General features: G+C 46.9%; 1 protein-coding gene across 1 annotated transcript in view; it reads right to left on the minus strand.

Moving 5' to 3' along the window:
* The window catches only part of LOC115103335 (3',5'-cyclic-AMP phosphodiesterase 4B-like), an 80,851-nt gene extending 57,874 nt beyond the window's left edge, over positions 1-22,977 (minus strand). The window contains exons 1-6 of the mRNA XM_065006092.1: positions 22,965-22,977; positions 22,459-22,520; positions 20,811-21,031; positions 4,535-4,735; positions 4,246-4,282; positions 4,045-4,112 (exon numbers count right to left, since the gene is read on the minus strand). Coding sequence (XP_064862164.1) covers positions 4,045-4,112; positions 4,246-4,282; positions 4,535-4,735; positions 20,811-21,031; positions 22,459-22,520; positions 22,965-22,977 — 602 coding nt within the window. The remainder of the gene's footprint in view (positions 1-4,044; positions 4,113-4,245; positions 4,283-4,534; positions 4,736-20,810; positions 21,032-22,458; positions 22,521-22,964) is intronic.
* Between the last annotated feature and the right edge of the window lie 871 nt (positions 22,978-23,848).

Genomic DNA, 23,848 nt, shown 5'->3' on the forward strand with positions numbered 1-23,848 from the left:
ACAACAGTCAATGACCTGGGAGTCAAACTCTGCCTTTAAAACCCGATTTTAAAACCTATACTAGAATAGGTTTTAAAGGCAGAGTTTGACTCACAGGTCATTGTTTTTAACAGGTAATAGCTTAAGGATTTAGTATTCATTGATACAATCACTTTGCCTTGCATACAGACAGTGGTTGTTTAAGACTCTTTATCTTATTGTATGTGAAGTTTTGAAATATATCTACCTGATATTTTTTTATATATTTTTTTTTAACCTTTATTTTACTAGGCAAGTCAGTTAAGAACAAATTCTTATTTTCAATAACGACCTAGGAACAGTGGGTTAACTGCCTGTTCAGGGGCAGAACGAAGATTTGTACCTTGTCAGCTCGGGGGTTTGAACTTGCAACCTTCCGGTTACTAGTCCAACGCTCTAACCACTAGGTTACCCTGCCGCCCCGTGTATCTATACTGAACAAAAATATAAATTCAACATGTAAAGTGTTGGTCCCATGTTTCATGAGCTGAAATAAAAGATCCCAGAAATGTTCCAGATGCACAAAAAGCTTATTTCTCTCATTTTCTGCACAAATGTGTTTACTTCCCTGTTAGTGAGCATTTCTCCTTTGCTAAAATAATCCATCCACCTGACAGGTGTGGCATATCAAGAAGCTGATTAAACAGCATGATCATTACACAGGTGCACCTTGTGCTGGGGATAATGAAAGGCCACTCTAAAATGTCACAAAACACAATGCCACAGATGTCTCAAGTTTTGAGGGAGTGTGCAATTGGCATGTCACCAGAGCTGTTGCCAGATAATTGAATGTTAATTTCTCTACCTTTAACGTCCTTTTATAGAATTTGGCAGTACATCCAACTGGCCTCACAACTGCAGAGCACGTGTAACCATGCCAGCCTAGGACCTTCACATCCAGCTTCTTCACCTGCAGGATCGACTGAGACCAACCACAGCTGATGAAACGGAGGAGTATTTATTTCTGCCCTTCTGTCCTTTTATGGGGGAAAATAACGTATTCTGATTGGCTGGGCCTTTGCCCTCCCAGGCCCACCCATGGCTGTGCCCCTGCCCGGTCATGTGAAATCCATAGACTAGGGCCTAATTAATGTATTTCAATTGACGGATTTCCTTATATGAGCTGTAACTCAGTAAAATCGTTGAAATTGTTGCGATTATATAATTTTGTTAAGCATATCATACACTCTCATACACACACTACAATATACACTGAGTGTACAAAACATTTGGAACACCTTCCTGATATTAAATTGCACCCTCTTTTGCCCACTACCATACGCCGTTCAGAAGCACGTAAATATCCACCCTCTGAATGGCACACACACACAATCCATGTCTCAAGGCTTAAAACTCCTTCTTTAACCCGTCTCCTCCTCTTCATCTACACTGATTGAAGTGGATTTAACAGGTGACATCAATAAGGGATCATAGCTTCTTTCACCTGGATTCACCTGGTCAGTCAGTCTATGTCACGGAAAGAGCAGGTGTTCCTAATGTTTTCTACACTCAGTGTATATACAGTAATATCATATCTGTCGATATGCTTTACCAATTCATATACATCATAACTACTTGGATTTCAACATTACAAGTACAACAGTAAACATGCTTGGCAGCGATACAAACTAAGACACTTTTTGTACAATCAATCCTCATGAAATAAATTAAGAAATAGCTTAAAGTAACACGTTTTGTTCAATCATTCCTTGTAAAATAAGACATGGCTTGCATTACAACACAACGTATGGTGGTGTGGTGTCTGTGTTACAACATAAAGTATGGTGGTGTGGTGTCTGTGTTACAACATAAAGTATGGTGGTGTGGTGTCTGTGGTGTCTGTGGTGTCTGTGTTACAACATAAAGTATGGTGGTGTGGTGTCTGTGGTGTCTGTGTTACAACATAAAGTATGGTGGTGTGGTGTCTGTGTTACAACATAAAGTATGGTGGTGTGGTGTCTGTGGTGTCTGTGTTACAACATAAAGTATGGTGGTGTGGTGTCTGTGTTACAACATAAAGTATGGTGGTGTGGTGTCTGTGGTGTCTGTGGTGTCTGTGTTACAACATAAAGTATGGTGGTGTGGTGTCTGTGGTGTCTGTGTTACAACATAAAGTATGGTGTGTGTGGTGTACAACATAAAGTATGGTGGTGTGGTGTCTGTGGTGTGTTACAACATAAAGTATGGTGTGTGTGGTGTCATAAAGTATGGTGGTGTGGTGTGTTACAACATAAAGTATGGTGGTGTGGTGTCTGTGTCTGTGTACAACATAAAGTGTTACAACATAAAGTATGGTGGTGTGTGGTGTCTGTGATACAACATAAAGTATGGTGTGTAAAGTATGGTGTCTGTGTGATACAACATAAAGTATGGTGGTGTGGTGTCTGTGGTGTCTGTGATACAACATAAAGTATGGTGGTGTGGTGTCTGTCTGTGTTTCAACATGTCTGTGTTTACAACATAAAGTGGTGGTGGTGTCTGTGGTGTCTGTGATACAACATAAAGTATGGTGGTGTGGTGTCTGTGTTACAACATACAGTATGGTGGTGTGGTGTCTGTGTTACAACATAAAGTATGGTGGTGTGGTGTCTGTGGTGTCTGTGTTTCAACATAAAGTATGGTGGTGTGGTGTCTGTGGTGTCTGTGTTTCAACATAAAGTATGGTGGTGTGGTGTCTGTGTTACAACATAAAGTATGGTGGTGTGGTGTCTGTGGTGTCTGTGTTTCAACATAAAGTATGGTGGTGTGGTGTACAACATAAAGTATGGTGGTGTGGTGTCATAAAGTATGGTGGTGTGGTGTCTGGTGTCTGTGATACAACATAAAGTATGGTGGTGTGGTGTCTGTGGTGTCTGTGGTTGTCTGTGGTGTCTGTGTTTACAACATAAAGTATGGTGGTGTGGTGTCTGTGGTGTCTGTGTTACAACATAAAGTATGGTGGTGTGGTGTCTGTGATACAACATAAAGTATGGTGGTGTGGTGTCTGTGGTGTCTGTGATACAACATAAAGTATGGTGGTGTGGTGTCTGGTGGTGTACAACATAAAGTATGGTGGTGTGGTGTCTGTGGTGTCAACATAAAGTATGGTGGTGTGGTGTCTGTGGTGTCTGTGATACAACATAAAGTATGGTGGTGTGGTGTCTGTGGTGTCTGTGATACAACATAAAGTATGGTGGTGTGGTGTCTGTGGTGTCTGTGTTACAACATAAAGTATGGTGGTGTGGTGTCTGTGGTGTCTGTGATACAACATAAAGTATGGTGGTGTGGTGTCTGTGGTGTCTGTGTTACAACATAAAGTATGGTGGTGTGGTGTCTGGTGTCTGTGTTACAACATAAAGTATGGTGGTGTGGTGTCTGTGGTGTCTGTGTTACAACATAAAGTATGGTGGTGTGGTGTCTGTGGTGTCTGTGTTACAACATAAAGTATGGTGTCTGTGTGGTGTCTGGTGGTGTCTGTGATACAACATAAAGTATGGTGGTGTGGTGTCTGTGGTGTCTGTGTTACAACATAAAGTATGGTGGTGTGGTGTCTGTGGTGTCTGTGTTACAACATAAAGTATGGTGGTGGTGTCTGTGGTGTCTGTGTTACAACATAAAGTATGGTGGTGTGGTGTCTGTGGTGTCTGTGATACAACATAAAGTATGGTGGTGTGGTGTCTGTGATACAACATAAAGTATGGTGGTGTGGTGTCTGTGGTGTCTGTGATACAACATAAAGTATGGTGGTGTGGTGTCTGTGTTACAACATAAAGTATGGTGGTGTGGTGTCTGTGTTACAACATAAAGTATGGTGGTGTGGTGTCTGTGTTACAACATAAAGTATGGTGGTGTGGTGTCTCAGCATGAAATCAACTGGACCCAAGTGCCACCTAGTGGTTGGCTGAAGCCTTAACACCCAAAAGGTTCATTCTGTGGCACACTGGTGACACCAAGTGACACGTGTTGGTGAAGTATTTACATTTTAGTGCAGGTGCACAATCATACATCACACCCCTATGACAAAACAACAACTGTAGGAACACTTACTTGGAGGTACATTGTACATTGGTCAAGGTGGTGAAGTTGTTCCGTACCGTGCGGAGACTGGCCAGAACCTAAAGCCAGAGAACATCTAACGTTCACTTACATGTGATCATTCCAAGGTCTTTCTTTCTTTTAAATAATACAATCCATTACGTTTCTGAAAATGTATTTCCATGTAGAGTCACAAGTAGAGAATATATTTACCTGAGCAAAGGGGGTCACGATCAGGTCTTCTCCATGCCTGAAGAACAGCAATCAACATGGGATAAACAGTGATTCAAATATAAAACCCTGAAAAATCCCTCAAAATAAATGCCTTTGCCAATAAAAGCCATTGGTTGGATAGTAATAAAATGTGATTACAACCAACCACTTTTCCCTGGGTTTCAACAGGGTTGAGTGATTATGAGTGAGCTAAGCATATACGCATTAGAACAAGATGCAAATCTATTCCAATACAGTATATTTGTCAGGACGTGTCAAGCGGACTCACAGTTCTCCGACGATAGAGGAGTTCCGGGACAACTCGCGAGACTTGGGCGACAGGTCGTAGTCCGAGTCAGAGCGGTAGAGGAAGGACTCTCGGCGCTGCCCGTGGGCCCCCAGGTTGGGGTGCAGAACCAGGCCGGAGCCAGGGGATGCCTGGAGACCCGAGGGGCTGCAGCACGCAGAGGGGCCATTCTCCACATCGAAGCTAGGACACGGGAGAAAGAGAAATAGACCTATTTTAGGCTTACACACAGCAGCGACTCACAGAGTAAAGTACTGTAAAATTGTCCAGTGGTAATTTGTCTTGGGTTACTTAACCAATCAGGTCAGGACAAAATACTAACTTAACCAATCAGGTCAGGACAAAATACTAACTTAACCAATCAGGTCAGGACAAAATACTAACTTAACCAATCAGGTCAAGACAATATAATAACTTAACCAATCAGGCCAGGACAAAATAATAACTTAACCAATCAGGCCAGGACAAAATAATGACTTAGCCAATCAGGCCAGGACAAAATAATGACTTAGCCAATCAGGTCATGACAAAATAATGACTCATGACAAATGAGATTTCCAGTAGTCTGATCAGATACATTGGCTGTGTTATTCTATGGATCAAGGATCTTTTCACTACTACAGCATCCTTGTTGTGCCTATACCCTCTTAACAATATATGATATTTAAATAGCGCTTTTCAAGGACCCAAAGGTCTGTGAGGTAGAGCCATATACAGCATAACACTATTTATTCAATGGTCTGATGATTCAGTTGTGGGGACTGGGGAGGCAGATGAATTACGGGGATTGTCCATTGTGACTGGATGGACTCAACACCCATCTCAATATTTGCCCAGCAGCATTCACCCCCACCGGGATCCCTATGTTTAGGATTATCCATATCCCACAGAGGCATTTCCTACCCCCACCTCTCAGCAACCATGAGATCAGATCGACATAATGGATGTCAAATACAGTGTGTAAGAACACACACGTAGAAGCCCACCAACACACAAACCTACGACCCGATGCACACTCAAAACCCACAGACACACGGCACATGCACGGACACATCCACAGCACGCTCTCCATTTTACACTAAACCACAGCATGTTAGTACAGTACATCGGCTGTAAATGTGTAAAGTATTCAGATTCACATTGAAAACACACAGAGGAATACATTAGTTCAAATGTCCACCAACGTAGCTGATTTTTCCTTATTGTGCAAAGGGGATCTTGTCTGAAATTACACAATCAGGATTCATATTTTCCTGAAAATCTAACTAGTTTCAATACCGGGAATAATTCATATTTATCCCGAAGGTGTCCCGGGAAATACCGCAAAAATCGGAAGCGCCCATCTAAAGTGTTTAAAACAAAGATATGGTCACTACGCCAGGGTTGTCCTCAAATACGAAGGGCGCTGCGCCACTATGAAAAGACTTCAGAGCAAATCAAACGGACATTTAGTGATGATAGAGTAACTGTCTTTGAACGCCAATTACATTGTTGTGAATTGCGAAACAGGCTGTTCATAAAATCCCGAGGGTTATCATGTTCCTCAGTGAATTCAGCGCATTTCAGATGTAGGATATTTCGAAAAACAGAGCGTTGTCGAATTATACAAACTTTGTAAAAGCAGCCAAACAAAAGTCAAATGACCAAAGTTGCTAAACTTGCTAGAAAACCTCCAGCGAATTACAAAATATATCTAATGAATAACGGGCAGATGAAGTGTGAACCTAGTTTAAATATCAAGGCATCTTAACGGGGAAAACACTGTTAAAAAAATATCCATATCTATTCTCTCATACAGTTTGTTGATCACCGAAGCTCTCATATCCGCAGCAAGTAAGAGCCAGTCGAAAGAAGCCGGGGAAACGTTATAGCGGTTCGACATGAAAAGGAAAGAGATGTGCTGCCTTCATTACAGAATGAAGTTTCATGCGAGCCCGGAGTCGGGAATTGGGGTTTCAGCGGGATAGGGGGCTGGATATAAAATAGCCTAGGCTCTAGGACAGGAGAATATATCATTTTCCCTCATGCCTCTGAATTGTGACAAGAGATGACTGTAGGGAATTGCTTAGGCCTATCAAATGTGTGACTGTCTGAAGAGTCACAATGACAGCTAAAAAGAGGCACACGTATTTTATAGGCTATACGTGGGGGTTTCATGTAGAGTTTACTAACTGCATTCGGGTCTCGTGTGCAGTCCAGCAGTGTCAATTATGTGTGTGCTTTGCATTTATGGTGACTGTGTGAACTAAATACGCTAGGCTAAAGGCTTACATGTTACAACCTGTCTGGATATTGTGCCATTTATTTATTTTTGCTAGTCTGCAGCTGTGGATGTTTTTGTATTTTGTGGAATTGCATTAGATCTTGTCATTGAATTTTTTTCAGGAATCCAGGATCCCAGTTACCCTACAACACAACCATTCTACAAACTATCACACACCTAGAAAAAATATGAAAGAGAGAAAATAAGAAAGTCACCTGGTAGTGGAGGAGGGGGCTTAATTAGGGACCTTGCTGAAGTCAAAGTGCACTCTGCTGCTGTGACAGATAGGAGACCTGGTGTACATCATTTCCCCTACACCTCCTCCTCCCTAAGGCACCTCCTCCCTCTCCTCTACACCTCCTCCTCCCCAAGGCACCTCCTCCCTCTCCTCTACACCTCCTCCTCCCCTACACCTCCTCCTCCCTAAGGCACCTCCTCCCTCTCCCCTACACCTCCTCCTCCCCAAGGCACCTCCTCCCTCTCCTCTACACCTCCTCCTCCCTAAGGCACCTCCTCCCTCTCCCCTACACCTCCTCCCCAAGGCACCTCCTCCCTCTCCCCTACACCTCCTCCCTCTCCCCTACACCTCCTCCTCCCCAAGGCACCTCCTCCCTCTCCTCTACACCTCCTCCTCCCCTACACCTCCTCCTCCCTAAGGCACCTCCTCCCTCTCCCCTACACCTCCTCCTCCCCAAGGCACCTCCTCCCTCTCCCCTACACCTCCTCCTCCCTAAGGCACCTCCTCCCTCTCCCCTACACCTCCTCCCTCTCCCCTGCACCTCCTCCCTCTCCCCTGCACCTCCTCCTCCCTAAGGCACCTCCTCCCTCTCCTCTACACCTCCTCCTCCCCAAGGCACCTCCTCCCTCTCCCCTACACCTCCTCCTCCCTAAGGCACCTCCTCCCTCTCCCCTACACCTACTCCTCCCCAAGGCACCTCCTCCCTCTCCCCTACACCTCCTCCTCCCTAAGGCACCTTCTCCCTCTCACCTACACCTCCTCCTCCCCAAGGCACCTCCTCTCTCTCCCCTACACCTCCTCCTCCCTAAGGCACCTCCTCCCTCTCCCCTACACCTCCTCCTCCCCAAGGCACCTCCTCCCTCTCCCCTACACCTCCTCCTCCCTAAGGCACCTCCTCACTCTCCCCTACACCTCCTCCTCCCCAAGGCACCTCCTCCCTCTCCCCTACACCTCCTCCTCCCTAAGGCACCTCCTCCCTCTCCCCTACACCTCCTCCTCCCCAAGGCACCTCCTCCCTCTCCCCTACACCTCCTCCTCCCTAAGGCACCTCCTCCCTCTCCCCTACACCTCCTCCTCCCCAAGGCACCTCCTCCCTCTCCCCTACACCTCCTCCTCCCTAAGGCACCTCCTCCCTCTCCTCTACACCTCTTCCCTCTCCCCTGCACCTCCTCCCTCTCCCCTACACCTCCTCCTCCCCAAGGCACCTCCTCCCTCCTCCCTCTCCCCTACATCTCCTCCTCCCCAAGGCACCTCCTCCCTCTCCCCTACACCTCCTCCTTACTGAAGTCAAAGTGCACTCTGCCGCTGTGACAGATAGGAGACCTGGTTGTACATAATTTCCCCTGCACCTCCTCCTCCCTCATCATCATCTCACTGCTCCTCCTCCCTCTCCCCTGCGCCTCCTCTCTCCATCATCATCTCCCCTGCTCCTCCTCCTCCTCCCTCCACACCCCTCCTCTGACCAGAAACACACTCTCACACCCCACTCACCACACACACTCCCCTCTGACCACACACACTCTCACACCCCTCTAACCACATTCACTCACAAAAACCCACCCTGCCACTGAGTGCCCTATCCCTGACCAGAGGCCAACTGTGTGATGGCACAAGATTGGCTTGTTCAGAGGTAGATCTGGCTGGACTACAGAGGATAGACTGTCTCTTCTTCTGTTCCTGTAGTCAGTGCAGTCATCTGACTCTTGGTTCCACTGTGTGTCTAAATTGCATGACAGTATACAATGGAACGTTACACAGTTACTGGTATCACAAGCAAGACAGAGAGTGATTAAAAGAGAGAGAGGGAGAGTGCCAATAGTACGGAGAAAAAGTATGATGACGCTCCCCACCCCCTCCATAGTTGACGCTTGGTGTCAAGTATCAAAGGTGATAAAACATGACATAGCAATCCTAGAAGTGATTAGACAGGGTCGTGTTTCTCCACCGGGGTCGTGTTTCTCCACCGGGGTCGTGTTTCTCCACCGGGGTCGTGTTTCTCCACCGGGGTCGTGTTTCTCCACCGGGGTCGTGTTTTCTCCACTGGGGTCGTGTTTCTCCACCGGGGTCGTGTTTCTCCACCGGGGTCTCAAACTATCAGGATGACACACTGCCTTTTGTGGGCCCCATGATAACTGAAAGACTGACGTTGGTCCCCAGGTCATGAGATCCCTGCTTTAAACAAAATGTGTCCATCATTATGATACAGCAGTGAAAACCAAGATGCTCTTCAGAAGGAAGGAGGGATTGAGGTACTCTGCAGTGTCCAACCAGAGAGGTGAAGTAGAGGGGAGTAGGGAGAGGGACAGGTTAGGAGACACTCAGTAAAGGGTCATGGGCCTTGGGCCAAGCACAGCCAAAGGGACTATTTTTATGAAACCCCAATGACCAGGTTAATTCAGTGCAGTCGACTCCTGATAAATGCATTGCTATTCACCAAATCCCAATTCAAATAACGAACCCGACCGCTGCGCCTCTCGGAAGGTAAGATTGAACAGTGGAATACTACAGTACACACGCAAAAAACGACTGTCTGATGATTGCTGAATATGGCATAACATTAAGCAAAGAGAGAAGTCCAGATTCATCTCTGTCCAGAAAAAAGAGCATAGCTTTTGAATGTGCCGCTAAAATATACAATCTGTTTCTATTAGCATTTCTACGGCTGTGACATGTGGTTGTCTCACCTAGCTATCTTAAGATGAACATACTAATTGTAAGCCGCTCTGGATAAGAACGTCTGCAAAATTACTTAAATGCAAAACATTTAAAGATGCACTATGCAGAAATCACTCCGCCATTTCCAGGTTGCAAAATCGTAAATAGTTAGACTAATTTCAGTTTGTGACAAAACAAGCAAGTATAGTGTAGAGTATCACTGAATCACCTAAACCGTTGTGAAATATATTTTCCATAACAAAAATATTGTATTTTCAGCTGTTTGAAGCTGGTGTACAAAACCCAAAGTAAAAGACACAAAAACAAAACCTAAAACGGGAAGCATAGAAATGGCACACATAGAACAGATCTACCCCTTCTTAGACTTGCTTTCAATTAGAATGATAGATCTATAAGTCACATTTCTATAATAATAACAAGAACCAGATATGTGTTTCCTCCAAGAATGATGACAGACATGTTAATGAGCAAACCTGTATGATTTGTAGGCCAGGTTACAGATTCTGAGGTAATGGTTTCAGTTCACATTTCTCCTGGAACTGGTATATCCTCCTCCTGAGGCAAACATTGTTTCAACAGTTGCTCCCATTTCACATAATTACTTATCAGTCGAGGAATAAGTTGCTTAAAAATGACTCTTTTTTTTTTTGGCCTTTGTTCATGTCATTTTGGGGACCTCATACTACACAATGACGTTGAGGAAGTGATTTGCTATTTGGGGTGTTTCTCAAAAACAAAAAGTGTCTGGACCCTTCTATAACATGCCATTTAAATCCAAAATAGAGATTTAAAGATGTAAAGGAACTGTCCAGTGTCTCCAAATTTCTATTAAATATGACCTATAATTTATTACAATATTAGAGAAATACCTTGCTATATTAGAGAAATACCTTGCTAACTACACTGCTCAAAAAAATAAAGGGAACACTTAAACAACACAATGTAACTCCAAGTCAATCACACTTCTGTGAAATCAAACTGTCCACTTAGGAAGCAACACTGATTGACAATAAATGTCACATGCTGTTGTGCAAATGCAATAGACAACAGGTGGAAATTATAGGCAATTAGCAAGATATACCCCAATAAAGGAGTGGTTCTGCAGGTGGGGACCACAGACCACTTCTCAGTTCCTATGCTTCTTGGCTGATGTTTTGGTCACTTTTGAATGCTGGCGGTGCTTTCACTCTAGTGGTAGCATGAGACGGAGTCTACAACCCACACAAGTGGCTCAGGTAGTGCAGCTCATCCAGGATGGAACATCAATGTGATCTGTGGCAAGAAGGTTTGCTGTGTCTGTCCGCGTAGTGTCCAGAGCATGGAGGCGCTACCAGGAGACAGGCCAGTAACTCAGGAGACGTGGAGGAGGCCGTAGGAGGGCAACAACCCAGCAGCAGGACAGCTACCTCCGCGCCTTTGTGCACGGAGGGGTAGGAGGAGCACTGCCAGAGCCCACAAATGTGCATGTGTCTGCTCAAACGGTCAGAAACAGACTCCATGAGGGTGGTATGAGGGCCCGACGTCCACAGGTGGGGGTTGTGCTTACAGCCCAACACCGTGCAGGACGTTTGGCATTTGCCAGAGAACACCAAGATTGGCAAATTGGCCACTGGCGCCCTGTGCTCTTCACAGATGAAAGGAGGTTCACACTGAGCACGTGTGACAGAGTCGGAGACGGCGGTGGGTCAGTCATGGTGTGGGGGGGCATTTCTCTGGGGGGCCGCACAGCCCTCAGGTACCTAACTGCCATTAGGCCCTCCATGTGCTCGCCAGAGGTAGCCTGACTGCCATTAGGTTTGGCGGTGGGTCAGTCATGGTGTGGGGTGGCATTTCTCTGGGGGGCCGCACAGCCCTCAGGTACCTAACTGCCATTAGGCCCTCCATGTGCTCGCCAGAGGTAGCCTGACTGCCATTAGGTTTGGCGGTGGGTCAGTCATGGTGTGGGGTGGCATTTCTCTGGGGGGCCGCACAGCCCTCCATGTGCTCGCCAGAGGTAGCCTGACTGCCATTAGGTTTGGCGGTGGGTCAGTCATGGTGTGGGGTGGCATTTCTCTGGGGGGCCGCACAGCCCTCAGGTACCTAACTGCCATTAGGCCCTCCATGTGCTCGCCAGAGGTAGCCTGACTGCCATTAGGTTTGGCGGTGGGTCAGTCATGGTGTGGGGTGGCATTTCTCTGGGGGGCCGCACAGCCCTCCATGTGCTCGCCAGAGGTAGCCTGACTGCCATTAGGTTTGGCGGTGGGTCAGTCATGGTGTGGGGTGGCATTTTCTCTGGGGGGGGGCCTGACTGCCATTAGGTTTGGCGGTGGGTCAGTCATGGTGTGGGGTGGCACACAGCCCTCAGGTACCTAACTGGGCCATGGTGTGGGGTAGGCCCTCCATGTGCTCGCCAGAGGTAGCCTGACTGCCATTAGGTTTGGCGGTGGGTCAGTCATGGTGTGGGGTGGCATTTCTCTGGGGGGCCGCACAGCCCTCCATGTGCTCGCCAGAGGTAGCCTGACTGCCATTAGGTTTGGCGGTGGGTCAGTCATGGTGTGGGGTGGCATTTCTCTGGGGGGCCGCACAGCCCTCCATGTGCTCGCCAGAGGTAGCCTGACTGCCATTAGGTTTGGCGGTGGGTCAGTCATGGTGTGGGGTGGCATTTCTCTGGGGGGCCGCACAGCCCTCCATGTGCTCGCCAGAGGTAGCCTGACTGCCATTAGGTTTGGCGGTGGGTCAGTCATGGTGTGGGGTGGCATTTCTCTGGGGGCCGCACAGCCCTCCATGTGCTCATTAGGTTTGGCGGTGGGTCAGTCAGAGGCCCTAGCCTGACTGCCATTAGGTTTGGCGGTGGGTCAGTCATGGTGTGGGGTGGCATTTCTCTGGGGGGCCGCACAGCCCTCCATGTGCTCGCCAGAGGTAGCCTGACTGCCATTAGGTTTGGCGGTGGGTCAGTCATGGTGTGGGGTGGCATTTCTCTGGGGGGCCGCACAGCCCTCCATGTGCTCGCCAGAGGTAGCCTGACTGCCATTAGGTTTGGCGGTGGGTCAGTCATGGTGTGGGGTGGCATTTCTCTGGGGGGCCGCACAGCCCTCCATGTGCTCGCCAGAGGTAGCCTGACTGCCATTAGGTTTGGCGGTGGGTCAGTCATGGTGTGGGGTGGCATTTCTCTGGGGGGCCGCACAGCCCTCCATGTGCTCGCCAGAGGTAGCCTGACTGCCATTAGGTTTGGTGGTGGGTCAGTCATGGTGTGGGGTGGCATTTCTCTGGGGGGCCGCACAGCCCTCCATGTGCTCGCCAGAGGTAGCCTGACTGCCATTAGGTTTGGCGGTGGGTCAGTCATGGTGTGGGGTGGCATTTCTCTGGGGGGCCGCACAGCCCTCCATGTGCTCGCCAGAGGTAGCCTGACTGCCATTAGGTTTGGCGGTGGGTCAGTCATGGTGTGGGGTGGCATTTCTCTGGGGGGCCGCACAGCCCTCCATGTGCTCGCCAGAGGTAGCCTGACTGCCATTAGGTTTGGCGGTGGGTCAGTCATGGTGTGGGGTGGCATTTCTCTGGGGGGCCGCACAGCCCTCCATGTGCTCGCCAGAGGTAGCCTGACTGCCATTAGGTTTGGCGGTGGGTCAGTCATGGTGTGGGGATTTCTCTGGGGGCCGCACAGGGGTGACTGCCATTATTGGGTCAGTCTGGGGGCCGCACAGCCAGAGGTAGCCTGACTGCCATTAGGTACCGAGATGAGATCCTCAGACCCCTTGTGAGACCATATGCTGGTGCGGTTGGCCCTGGGTTCCTCCTAATGCAAGACAATGCTAGACCTCATGTGGCTGGAGTGTGTCAGCAGTTCCTGCAAGATGAAGACATTGATGCGTGTGACTCCAAATCCAGACCTCCATGGGTTGATACATTTGATTTCCATTGATCATTTTTGTGTGATTTTGTTGTCAGCACATTCAACTATGTAAAGAAAAAAGTATTTAATAAGAATATTTCATTCATTCAGATCTACATTTACATTTAAGTCATTTAGCAGACGCTCTTATCCAGAGTGACTTACAAATTGGTGCATTCACCTTATGACATCCAGTGGAACAGCCACTTTACAATAGTGCATCTAAATATTTTAAGGGGGGGGGGGGGTGAGAAGGATTACTTTATCCTTACTTTATCTAGGATGTGTGTGGTGTGGGTGTACCCCAACAACAGAATGGTGTGGGTGTACCCCAACAACAGAATGGTGTGGGTGTACCCCAACAACAGAATGGTGTGGGTGTACCCCAACAACAGAATGGTGTGGGTCGTACCCCAACAACAGAATGGTGTGGGTGTACCCCAACAACAGAATGGTGTGGGTGTACCCCAACAACAGAATGGTGTGGGTCGTACCCCAACAACAGAATGGTGTGGGTGTACCCCAACAACAGAATGGTGTGGGTGTACCCCAACAACAGAATGATGTGGGTGTACCCCAACAACAGAATGGTGTGGGTGTACCCCAACAACAGAATGGTGTGGGTGTACTTCAACAACAGAATGGTGTGGGTGTACTTCAACAACAGAATGGTGTGGGTGTACTTCAACAACAGAATGGTGTGGGTGTACCCCAACAACAGAATGGTGTGGGTGTACCAACAACAGAATGGTGTGGGTGTACCCCAACAACAGAATGGTGTGGGTGTACCCCAACAACAGAATGGTGTGGGTGTACTTCAACAACAGAATGGTGTGGGTGTACCCCAACAACAGAATGGTGTGGGTGTACCCCAACAACAGAATGGTGTGGGTGTACTTCAACAACAGAATGGTGTGGGTGTACCCCAACAACAGAATGGTGTGGGTGTACCCCAACAACAGAATGGTGTGGGTGTACCCCAACAACAGAATGGTGTGGGTGTACCCCAACAACAGAATGGTGTGGGTGTACTTCAACAACAGAATGGTGTGGGTGTACTTCAACAACAGAATGGTGTGGGTGTACCCCAACAACAGAATGGTGTGGGTGTACTTCAACAACAGAATGGTGTGGGTGTACCCCAACAACAGAATGGTGTGGGTGTACCCCAACAACAGAATGGTGTGGGTGTACCCCAACAACAGAATGGTGTGGGTGTACCCCAACAACAGAATGGTGTGGGTGTACTTCAACAACAGAATGGTGTGGGTGTACCCCAACAACAGAATGGTGTGGGTGTACCCCAACAACAGAATGGTGTGGGTGTACTTCAACAACATAATGGTGTGGGTGTACCCCAACAACAGAATGGTGTGGGTGTACCCCAACAACAGAATGGTGTGGGTGTACCCCAACAACAGAATGGTGTGGGTCGTACCCCAACAACAGAATGGTGTGGGTGTACCCCAACAACAGAATGGTGTGGGTGTACCCCAACAACAGAATGGTGTGGGTGTACTTCAACAACAGAATGGTGTGGGTGTACCCCAACAACAGAATGGTGTGGGTGTACCCCAACAACAGAATGGTGTGGGTGTACCCCAACAACAGAATGGTGTGGGTGTACCCCAACAACAGAATGGTGTGGGTGTACCCCAACAACAGAATGGTGTGGGTGTACCCCAACAACAGAATGGTGTGGGTCGTACCCCAACAACAGAATGGTGTGGGTGTACCCCAACAACAGAATGGTGTGGGTGTACCCCAACAACAGAATGATGTGGGTGTACCCCAACAACAGAATGGTGTGGGTGTACCCCAACAACAGAATGGTGTGGGTGTACCCCAACAACAGAATGGTGTGGGTGTACTTCAACAACAGAATGGGTGTACTTCAACAACAGAATGGTGTGGGTGTACTTCAACAACAGAATGGTGTGGGTGTACCCAACAACAGAATGGTGTGGGTGTACTTCAACAACAGAATGGTGTGGGTGTACCCCAACAACAGAATGGTGTGGGTGTACCCCAACAACAGAATGGTGTGGGTGTACCCCAACAACAGAATGGTGTGGGTGTACTTCAACAACAGAATGGTGTGGGTGTACCCCAACAACAGAATGGTGTGGGTGTACCCCAACAACAGAATGGTGTGGGTGTACTTCAACAACAGAATGGTGTGGGTGTACCCCAACAACAGAATGGTGTGGGTGTACCCCAACAACAGAATGGTGTGGGTGTACCCCAACAACAGAATGGTGTGGGTGTACTTCAACAACAGAATGGTGTGGGTGTACTTCAACAACAGAATGGTGTGGGTGTACCCCAACAACAGAATGGTGTGGGTGTACTTCAACAACAGAATGGTGTGGGTGTACCCCAACAACAGAATGGTGTGGGTGTACCCCAACAACAGAATGGTGTGGGTGTACCCCAACAACAGAATGGTGTGGGTGTACCCCAACAACAGAATGGTGTGGGTGTACTTCAACAACAGAATGGTGTGGGTGTACCCCAACAACAGAATGGTGTGGGTGTACCCCAACAACAGAATGGTGTGGGTGTACTTCAACAACATAATGGTGTGGGTGTACCCCAACAACAGAATGGTGTGGGTGTACCCCAACAACAGAATGGTGTGGGTCGTACCCCAACAACAGAATGGTGTGGGTGTACCCCAACAACAGAATGGTGTGGGTGTACTTCAACAACAGAATGGTGTGGGTGTACCCCAACAACAGAATGGTGTGGGTGTACCCCAACAACAGAATGGTGTGGGTCGTACCCCAACAACAGAATGGTGTGGGTGTACCCCAACAACAGAATGGTGTGGGTGTACCCCAACAACAGAATGGTGTGGGTGTACCCCAACAACAGAATGGTGTGGGTGTACTTCAACAACAGAATGGTGTGGGTGTACTTCAACAACAGAATGGTGTGGGTGTACTTCAACAACAGAATGGTGTGGGTGTACCCCAACAACAGAATGGTGTGGGTGTACTTCAACAACAGAATGGTGTGGGTGTACCCCAACAACAGAATGGTGTGGGTGTACCCCAACAACAGAATGGTGTGGGTGTACCCCAACAACAGAATGGTGTGGGTGTACCCCAACAACAGAATGGTGTGGGTGTACCCCAACAACAGAATGGTGTGGGTGTACCCCAACAACAGAATGGTGTGGGTGTACTTCAACAACAGAATGATGTGGGTGTACCCCAACAACAGAATGGTGTGGGTGTACTTCAACAACAGAATGGTGTGGGTCGTACCCCAACAACAGAACGGTGTGGGTGTACCCCAACAACAGAATGGTGTGGGACAAGATGCCATACATTGACAAGCATTTTCGAAAAACAGTCTGTTTGAGATACAACTTTGAGGTTTTAAAAAAAGTGTTTTGAAGTGTTTTCTCTAATTGAATATTTATATATATGTATATATCCACATATATGAGTACAAGACGAGACAACAACATTAGTTGGCTGTGACTCAACAGTACATAAACCTTTAAAAGTGATATTTTCAGCAGGCATAAGTTGCTTAAACGTGACATAAAGGGTTTAACGATGACACTGACGTGACCAGGGTCCATGCTATATGCTATACACACGTGCATGTGGACACATCCACACAACTTCAGGGCCTTACCAGGTGTGGTCCACAGTGAAGCGCCTGTAACGGCGCTTGTTCACCACCTGCTTACGAAACAGTCTCGGGGAGATGTGGGGTGAAACGCTCGTCCTCTTATCCAATACGGTATTCCCACGTGAGTCTATATTCTGTTCCAGCTCTGTTTTGGCCCCATGAGCCTCCATAGCCAGGGTCTTGGTTTAGAACAGAGTCCAGTTCACTTAGTCCCAATGAGTGGAGCTCAAGTGTGAGGCTACAGGACACGACGCACCAGAGAGGATACAAGACACTACACACCAGAGAGGATACAGGACACTACACACCAGAGAGGATACAGGACACTACACACCAGAGAGGATACAGGACACTACACACCAGAGAGGATACAAGACACTACACACCAGAGAGGCTACAGGACACGACACACCACTGAGGATACAGGACCCTACACAAAGGAGAGAGGATACAAGACACTACACACCAGAGAGGATACAAGACACTACACACCAGAGAGGATACAGGACAAGACACACCAGAGAGGATACAGGACACTACACACCAGAGAGGATACAGCACACTACACACCAGAGAGGATACAGCACACTACACACCAGAGAGGATACAGCACACTACACACCAGAGAGGATACAGGACAAGACACACCAGAGAGGATACAGGACACTACACACCAGAGAGGATACAAGACACTACACACCAGAGAGGATACAGGACAAGACACACCAGAGAGGATACAGGACACTACACACCAGAGAGGATACAAGACACTACACACCAGAGAGGATACAGGACAAGACACACCAGAGAGGCTACAGGACACGACGCGCCACTGAGGATACAGGACACTACACACCAGAGAGGATACAGGACACTACACACCAGAGAGGATACAGGACACTACACACCAGAGAGGATACAGGACACTACACACCAGAGAGGATACAAGACACTACACACCAGAGAGGATACAGCACACTACACACCAGAGCGGATACAGGACAAGACACACCAGAGAGGATACAGCACACTACACACCAGAGAGGATACAGGACACTACACACCAGAGAGGATACAGCACACTACAAACCAGAGAAGATACAGCACACTACAAACCAGAGAGGATACAGCACACTACACAACAGAGAGGATACATCACACTACACACCAGAGGATACAGCACACTACACAACAGAGAGGATACAGGACACTACACAACCGAGAGGATACAGGACACTACACACCAGAGAGGATACAGGACACTACACACCAGAGAGGATACAGCACACTACACAACTGAGAGGATACAGCACACTACACACCAGAGAGGATACAGCACACTACACACCAGAGAGGATACAGCACACTACACACCAGAGAGGAAACAGCACACTACACACCAGAGAGGATACAGCACACTACACACCAGAGAGGATACAGCACACTACACACCAGAGAGGATACAGCACACTACACACCAGAGAGGATACAGCACACTACACAACAGAGGATACAGCACACTACACACCAGAGAGGATACAGCACACTACACAACAGAGGATACAGCACACTACACACCAGAGAGGATACAGCACACTACACACCAGAGAGGAAACAGCACACTACACACCAGAGGATACAGCACACTACACAACAGAGAGGATACAGCACACTACACACCAGAGGATACAGCACACTACACAACAGAGAGGATACAGGACACGAGGCACCAGAGAGGATACAGCACACTACACACCAGAGAGGATACAGCACACTACACAACAGAGAGGATACAGCACACTACACAACAGAGAGGATACAGGACACGAGGCACCAGAGAGGATACAGGAGACTACACACCAGAGGATACAGCACACTACACAACAGAGAGGATACAGCACACTACACACCAGAGAGGATACAGGGCCCTACACACCAGAGAGGATACAGGGCCCTACACACCAGAGAGGATACAGCACACTACACACCAGAGAGGATACAGCACACTACACACCAGAGAGGATACAGCACACTACACAACAGAGGAGATACAGCACACTACACACCAGAGGATACAGCGCACTACACAACAGAGAGGATACAGCACACTACACAACAGAGAGGATACAGCACACTACACAACAGAGAGGATACAGCACACTACACAACAGAGAGGATACAGGACACGAGGCACCAGAGAGGATACAGGACACTACACACCAGAGAGGATACAGGACCCTACACACCAGAGAGGATACAGGGCCCTACACACCAGAGAGGATACAGCACACTACACACCAGAGAGGATACAGGACACTACACACCAGAGGATACAGCACACTACACACCAGAGAGGAAACAGCACACTACACACCAGAGAGGATACAGCACACTACACACCAGAGAGGATACAGCACACTACACACCAGAGAGGATACAGCACACTACACACCAGAGAGGATACAGCACACTACACACCAGAGAGGATACAGTACACGACGCACCAGAGAGGAAACAGCACACTACACACCAGAGAGGATACAGGACACGAGGCACCAGAGAGGAAACAGCACACTACACACCAGAGAGGATACAGCACACTACACACCAGAGAGGATACAGGACACTACGCAACAGAGAACAAAACAAGGTTCTTCTGACAGCTCTAGTTGGCAGACCTGTTTGGCCAGCTCTTCTCTATTATTCTGTCAGGACTTCAAGGGTTCGCCAGGGGGGACACTCTGTGCCTCTCCGGCCATCTTTTCCTTCACTCCTTCTCTCTCAAGTACTCTCTACATTTACATTTACATTTAAGTCATTTAGCAGACGCTCTTATCCAGAGCGACTCTACCTACCTACTCTTTCTCTGGTTCACTTAAACAATCTCTACCCATTTTCCCTCTTCCATACAGTCCCATCTCTCTCTCTTTCCATTCAATCCCAGAAAGTGAGTTTTTTAAGGTCAACCCCCTCTGTAGTACACAGTATTGAAAATCATACAATCAGTATTTTGAAATACCCTGGTATGCAGAACATCGCCCAAGACTAGAATTCAGCAGGCTCCACAAATGGCATTAGAGCCCTTTATCTCCACCCAGTGGTTGTTGGACGAAATTGTACTTTGCTGATACAATGTCCAGAACACATATATATTTTATTTTATATAACCTTTATTTAACTAGGCAAGTCAGTTAATAACAAATTCTTATTTACAATGACGGCCTTTTCCCGGCCAAACCCTAACGATGCTGGGCCAATTGTGCGCCGCCCTATGGGACTCCCAATCACGTCCGGTTGTGATACAGCCTGGAATCAAACCAGGGTCTGTAGTGACACCTCCAGCACTGAGATGCAGTGCCTTAGACCGCTGCGCCACTCGAGAGACATGCTGCTAGGATTCCACCAACACATATTATACCTTAGTATAGAGTAAGATTGGTTCACCAAAACATGAACATAGAATGCTCTAATACAGACAGAAGAAAACACGTTGGGTTTAACCTCAAGTAAGGAAGCACAACTTGGGTTCTCCAGGACTGCAGTGTCTGCTAGTTTCTGACCTAACCTGTCGGGGTCGGCATGGATGATGTTGATTTGTGGCAGCGGGTGGAAGGGCAGGGTGGTGGGCCGGGCCATGGTGTCCCACTCTGGCGTGCGGCTTAGATCCCTCTCCGCCTGTCGCCATGACAACGGGGGCAGCTGTAGCGTGCCCGAGTGACGCCTGCGGCCTCGGCAAAGGTCCACTCCAAGAGTGCTGCCGAACACTCCCGGGGTCTCATTAGTGTCCTGAAAGGCAAAGGTTGAGAGAATGCTAGTAGAACGTTGATAGAATGTTATGGCTAATAGCAAGAGGCAGTAGAGACGTTGAAAGAAAGCTGATGTAGAACTTAGAAGGTTATAAGATGAGGGGTTGACAGAACTATGGTTATAGCGAAGACTAAAAGTTATGGGAAAAGGTTCAGTGGACATAGATGGAACTACAAAAAGGTTCAGTGGACATAGACAGAACTACAAAAAGGTTCAGTGGACATAGACAGAACTACAAAAAGGTTCAGTGGACATAGATGAGACTACAAAAAGGTTCAGTGGACATAGATGAGACTACAAAAAGGTTCAGTGGACATAGATGGAACTACAAAAAGGTTCAGTGGACAGAGATGAGACTATAAAAAAGGTTCAGTGGACATAGATGAGACTACAAAAAGGTTCAGTGGACATAGATGGAACTACAAAAAGGTTCAGTGGACATAGATGGAACTACAAAAAGGTTCAGTGGACATAGATGGAACTACAAAAAGGTTCAGTGGACATAGATGGAACTACAAAAAGGTTCAGTGGACATAGATGAGACTACAAAAAGGTTCAGTGGACATAGATGAGACTACAAAAAGGTTCAGTGGACATAGATGGAACTACAAAAAGGTTCAGTGGACATAGATGGAACTACAAAAAGGTTCAGTGGACATAGATGGAACTACAAAAAGGTTCAGTGGACATAGATGGAACTACAAAAAGGTTCAGTGGACATAGATGGAACTACAAAAAGGTTCAGTGGACATAGATGAGACTACAAAAAGGTTCAGTGGACATAGATGGAACTACAAAAAAGGCATTTAGTGTCATTGCTTCCATATTATGTTACATGAGCATATACATATACATATACTGCTTTGATAAACCCAAACCAGCCACTACGTCGACACATTGCAGAGGACATTCATTCAAGGGAATACATTGACTATTCCATTGGATGTCAAATCCTAATCTTTAGCCAGTTCCATGCACATAGCACTAGGGGGCAGTCTATGACCTACTGTGAGACTACAGTATTCTAAACTCCCAAGACATACAGGAAGTGTTGATATTTTTACAGATAATATATTCATACTGGTCATGTTGGGTACAGAGAGTACTGGATTTTAAATGTTTCCTTCAATGTTTTGAGGTCAGGTTCTCAAAAAAATAAAAATAATGTAATATCATTTTTCTTTAGAAAAATGTTTCTTAACACAATGACCTATTTCCTTACAAAAGTCAACACACACACATTTACGTGATATTTATAAACAAAATAACAATCTCAATTTGGTGGGGATTCTTTTTCTTCTATTCAAAGATCATTCAAAACAGCGACACTGATTGAACTCGGAGGCAGTATTCATTATAGACGGTGGTGTGTGTGTGTGTGATGAGAGGGTGGATGGATGCAGTACGTGTGTGTGCAGGTACGTGCACCAGTGGAGGCTGCTGAGGGGAGGACGGCTCATAATGATACCTGGAACAGAGCGAATGGAATGGCATCAAACACATAGAAACAGTGTGTTTTATATATTTGATACCATTCCACTAATTCAGCTCCAGCCATGACAACGAGCACGTCCTCCCCAATGAAGGTGCCTCCAGCCTCCTGTGCTGTGCACGTGTGTCTGTTTCCATGTTATGCCGTCAGATAGGTTGTCTGGTGCATTTCTCTGTAATGGTGGGCAGTAAACAAAGGTGGTTTCAGCTGGCGGCTCCTGACAGAGTGGGGTTATACATCACCCTCTGTTATATATTCACTCCGTCCAAGTGGAACTGAAGCAGGGATATGGCCAAATAAACAAAGGAGAGGGATCGAGTGAGAGATAGGTGTGGCGGTGTTTGGGGAGGATGAGGGGGGTGATGAAGAGAGAGTGTGTGTGTTTGAACGCCCACGTGCCCTGCATGCAAGATGTATTACGTATGCAGCGCATGTCCGTAGAGAGAGAGAATAAAGAAGAGAGAAAGAGAGAATAAATGATGGAGATAATGAATTATAGAGATAAGAGAGAGGGAGAAAATGAATGAGAGAGAGAAAGATAATGAGAAAGACGAGAAAGAGAGAATAAATGATAGAGATAATGAATAATAGAGATAAGAGAGAGAGAAAATGAATGAGAGAGAGATAATGAGAAAGACGAGAAAGAGAGAATAAATGATAGAGATAATAAATAATAGAGATAAGAGAGAGAAAATGAATGAGAGAGAGATAATGAGAAAGACGAGAAAGAGAGAATAAATGACAGAGATAATGAATAATAGAGATAAGAGAGAGAGAAAATGAACGAGAGAGAAAGAGAGAGATAATGAATAATAAAAAGAGAGACTGAACAAGTAGCAGAAAGAAATAATAACCATAAAAAGCTGTTTCCCTCCTGTCAGCAGGATGCTTTCCCAACCCAAGCCAATCTCAGCACTGCTTAACATCCCATTGTAAATGGAAGAAGAAACAGCAGAGCCACTGGGTGGGCCTAACCTGCTATCTGTGTTCACACATTACTGAGAAAACAATTATACATGACATACAGTACAAACAGAAAATATTCAGACCCCTTGACTTTTTACACATTTTGTTAAGTTACAGCCTTATTCTAAAATGTATTAAATAGTTTTTTTCTGCTCATCAATATACACACAATACCCCATAATGACATCACAATACCCCATAATGACATCACAATACCCCATAATGACATCACAATACCCCATAATGACAAAGCAAAAGAGGTTTTTAGAAATGTTTGCAAATGTATTAAAATAAAACACTTAAATATTACATTTACATAAGTATTCAGACCCTTTACT

This window comes from Oncorhynchus nerka, linkage group LG20 (genome assembly GCF_034236695.1).
Source record: "Oncorhynchus nerka isolate Pitt River linkage group LG20, Oner_Uvic_2.0, whole genome shotgun sequence".
In the NCBI taxonomy this organism is placed as follows: Eukaryota; Metazoa; Chordata; class Actinopteri; order Salmoniformes; family Salmonidae; genus Oncorhynchus; species Oncorhynchus nerka.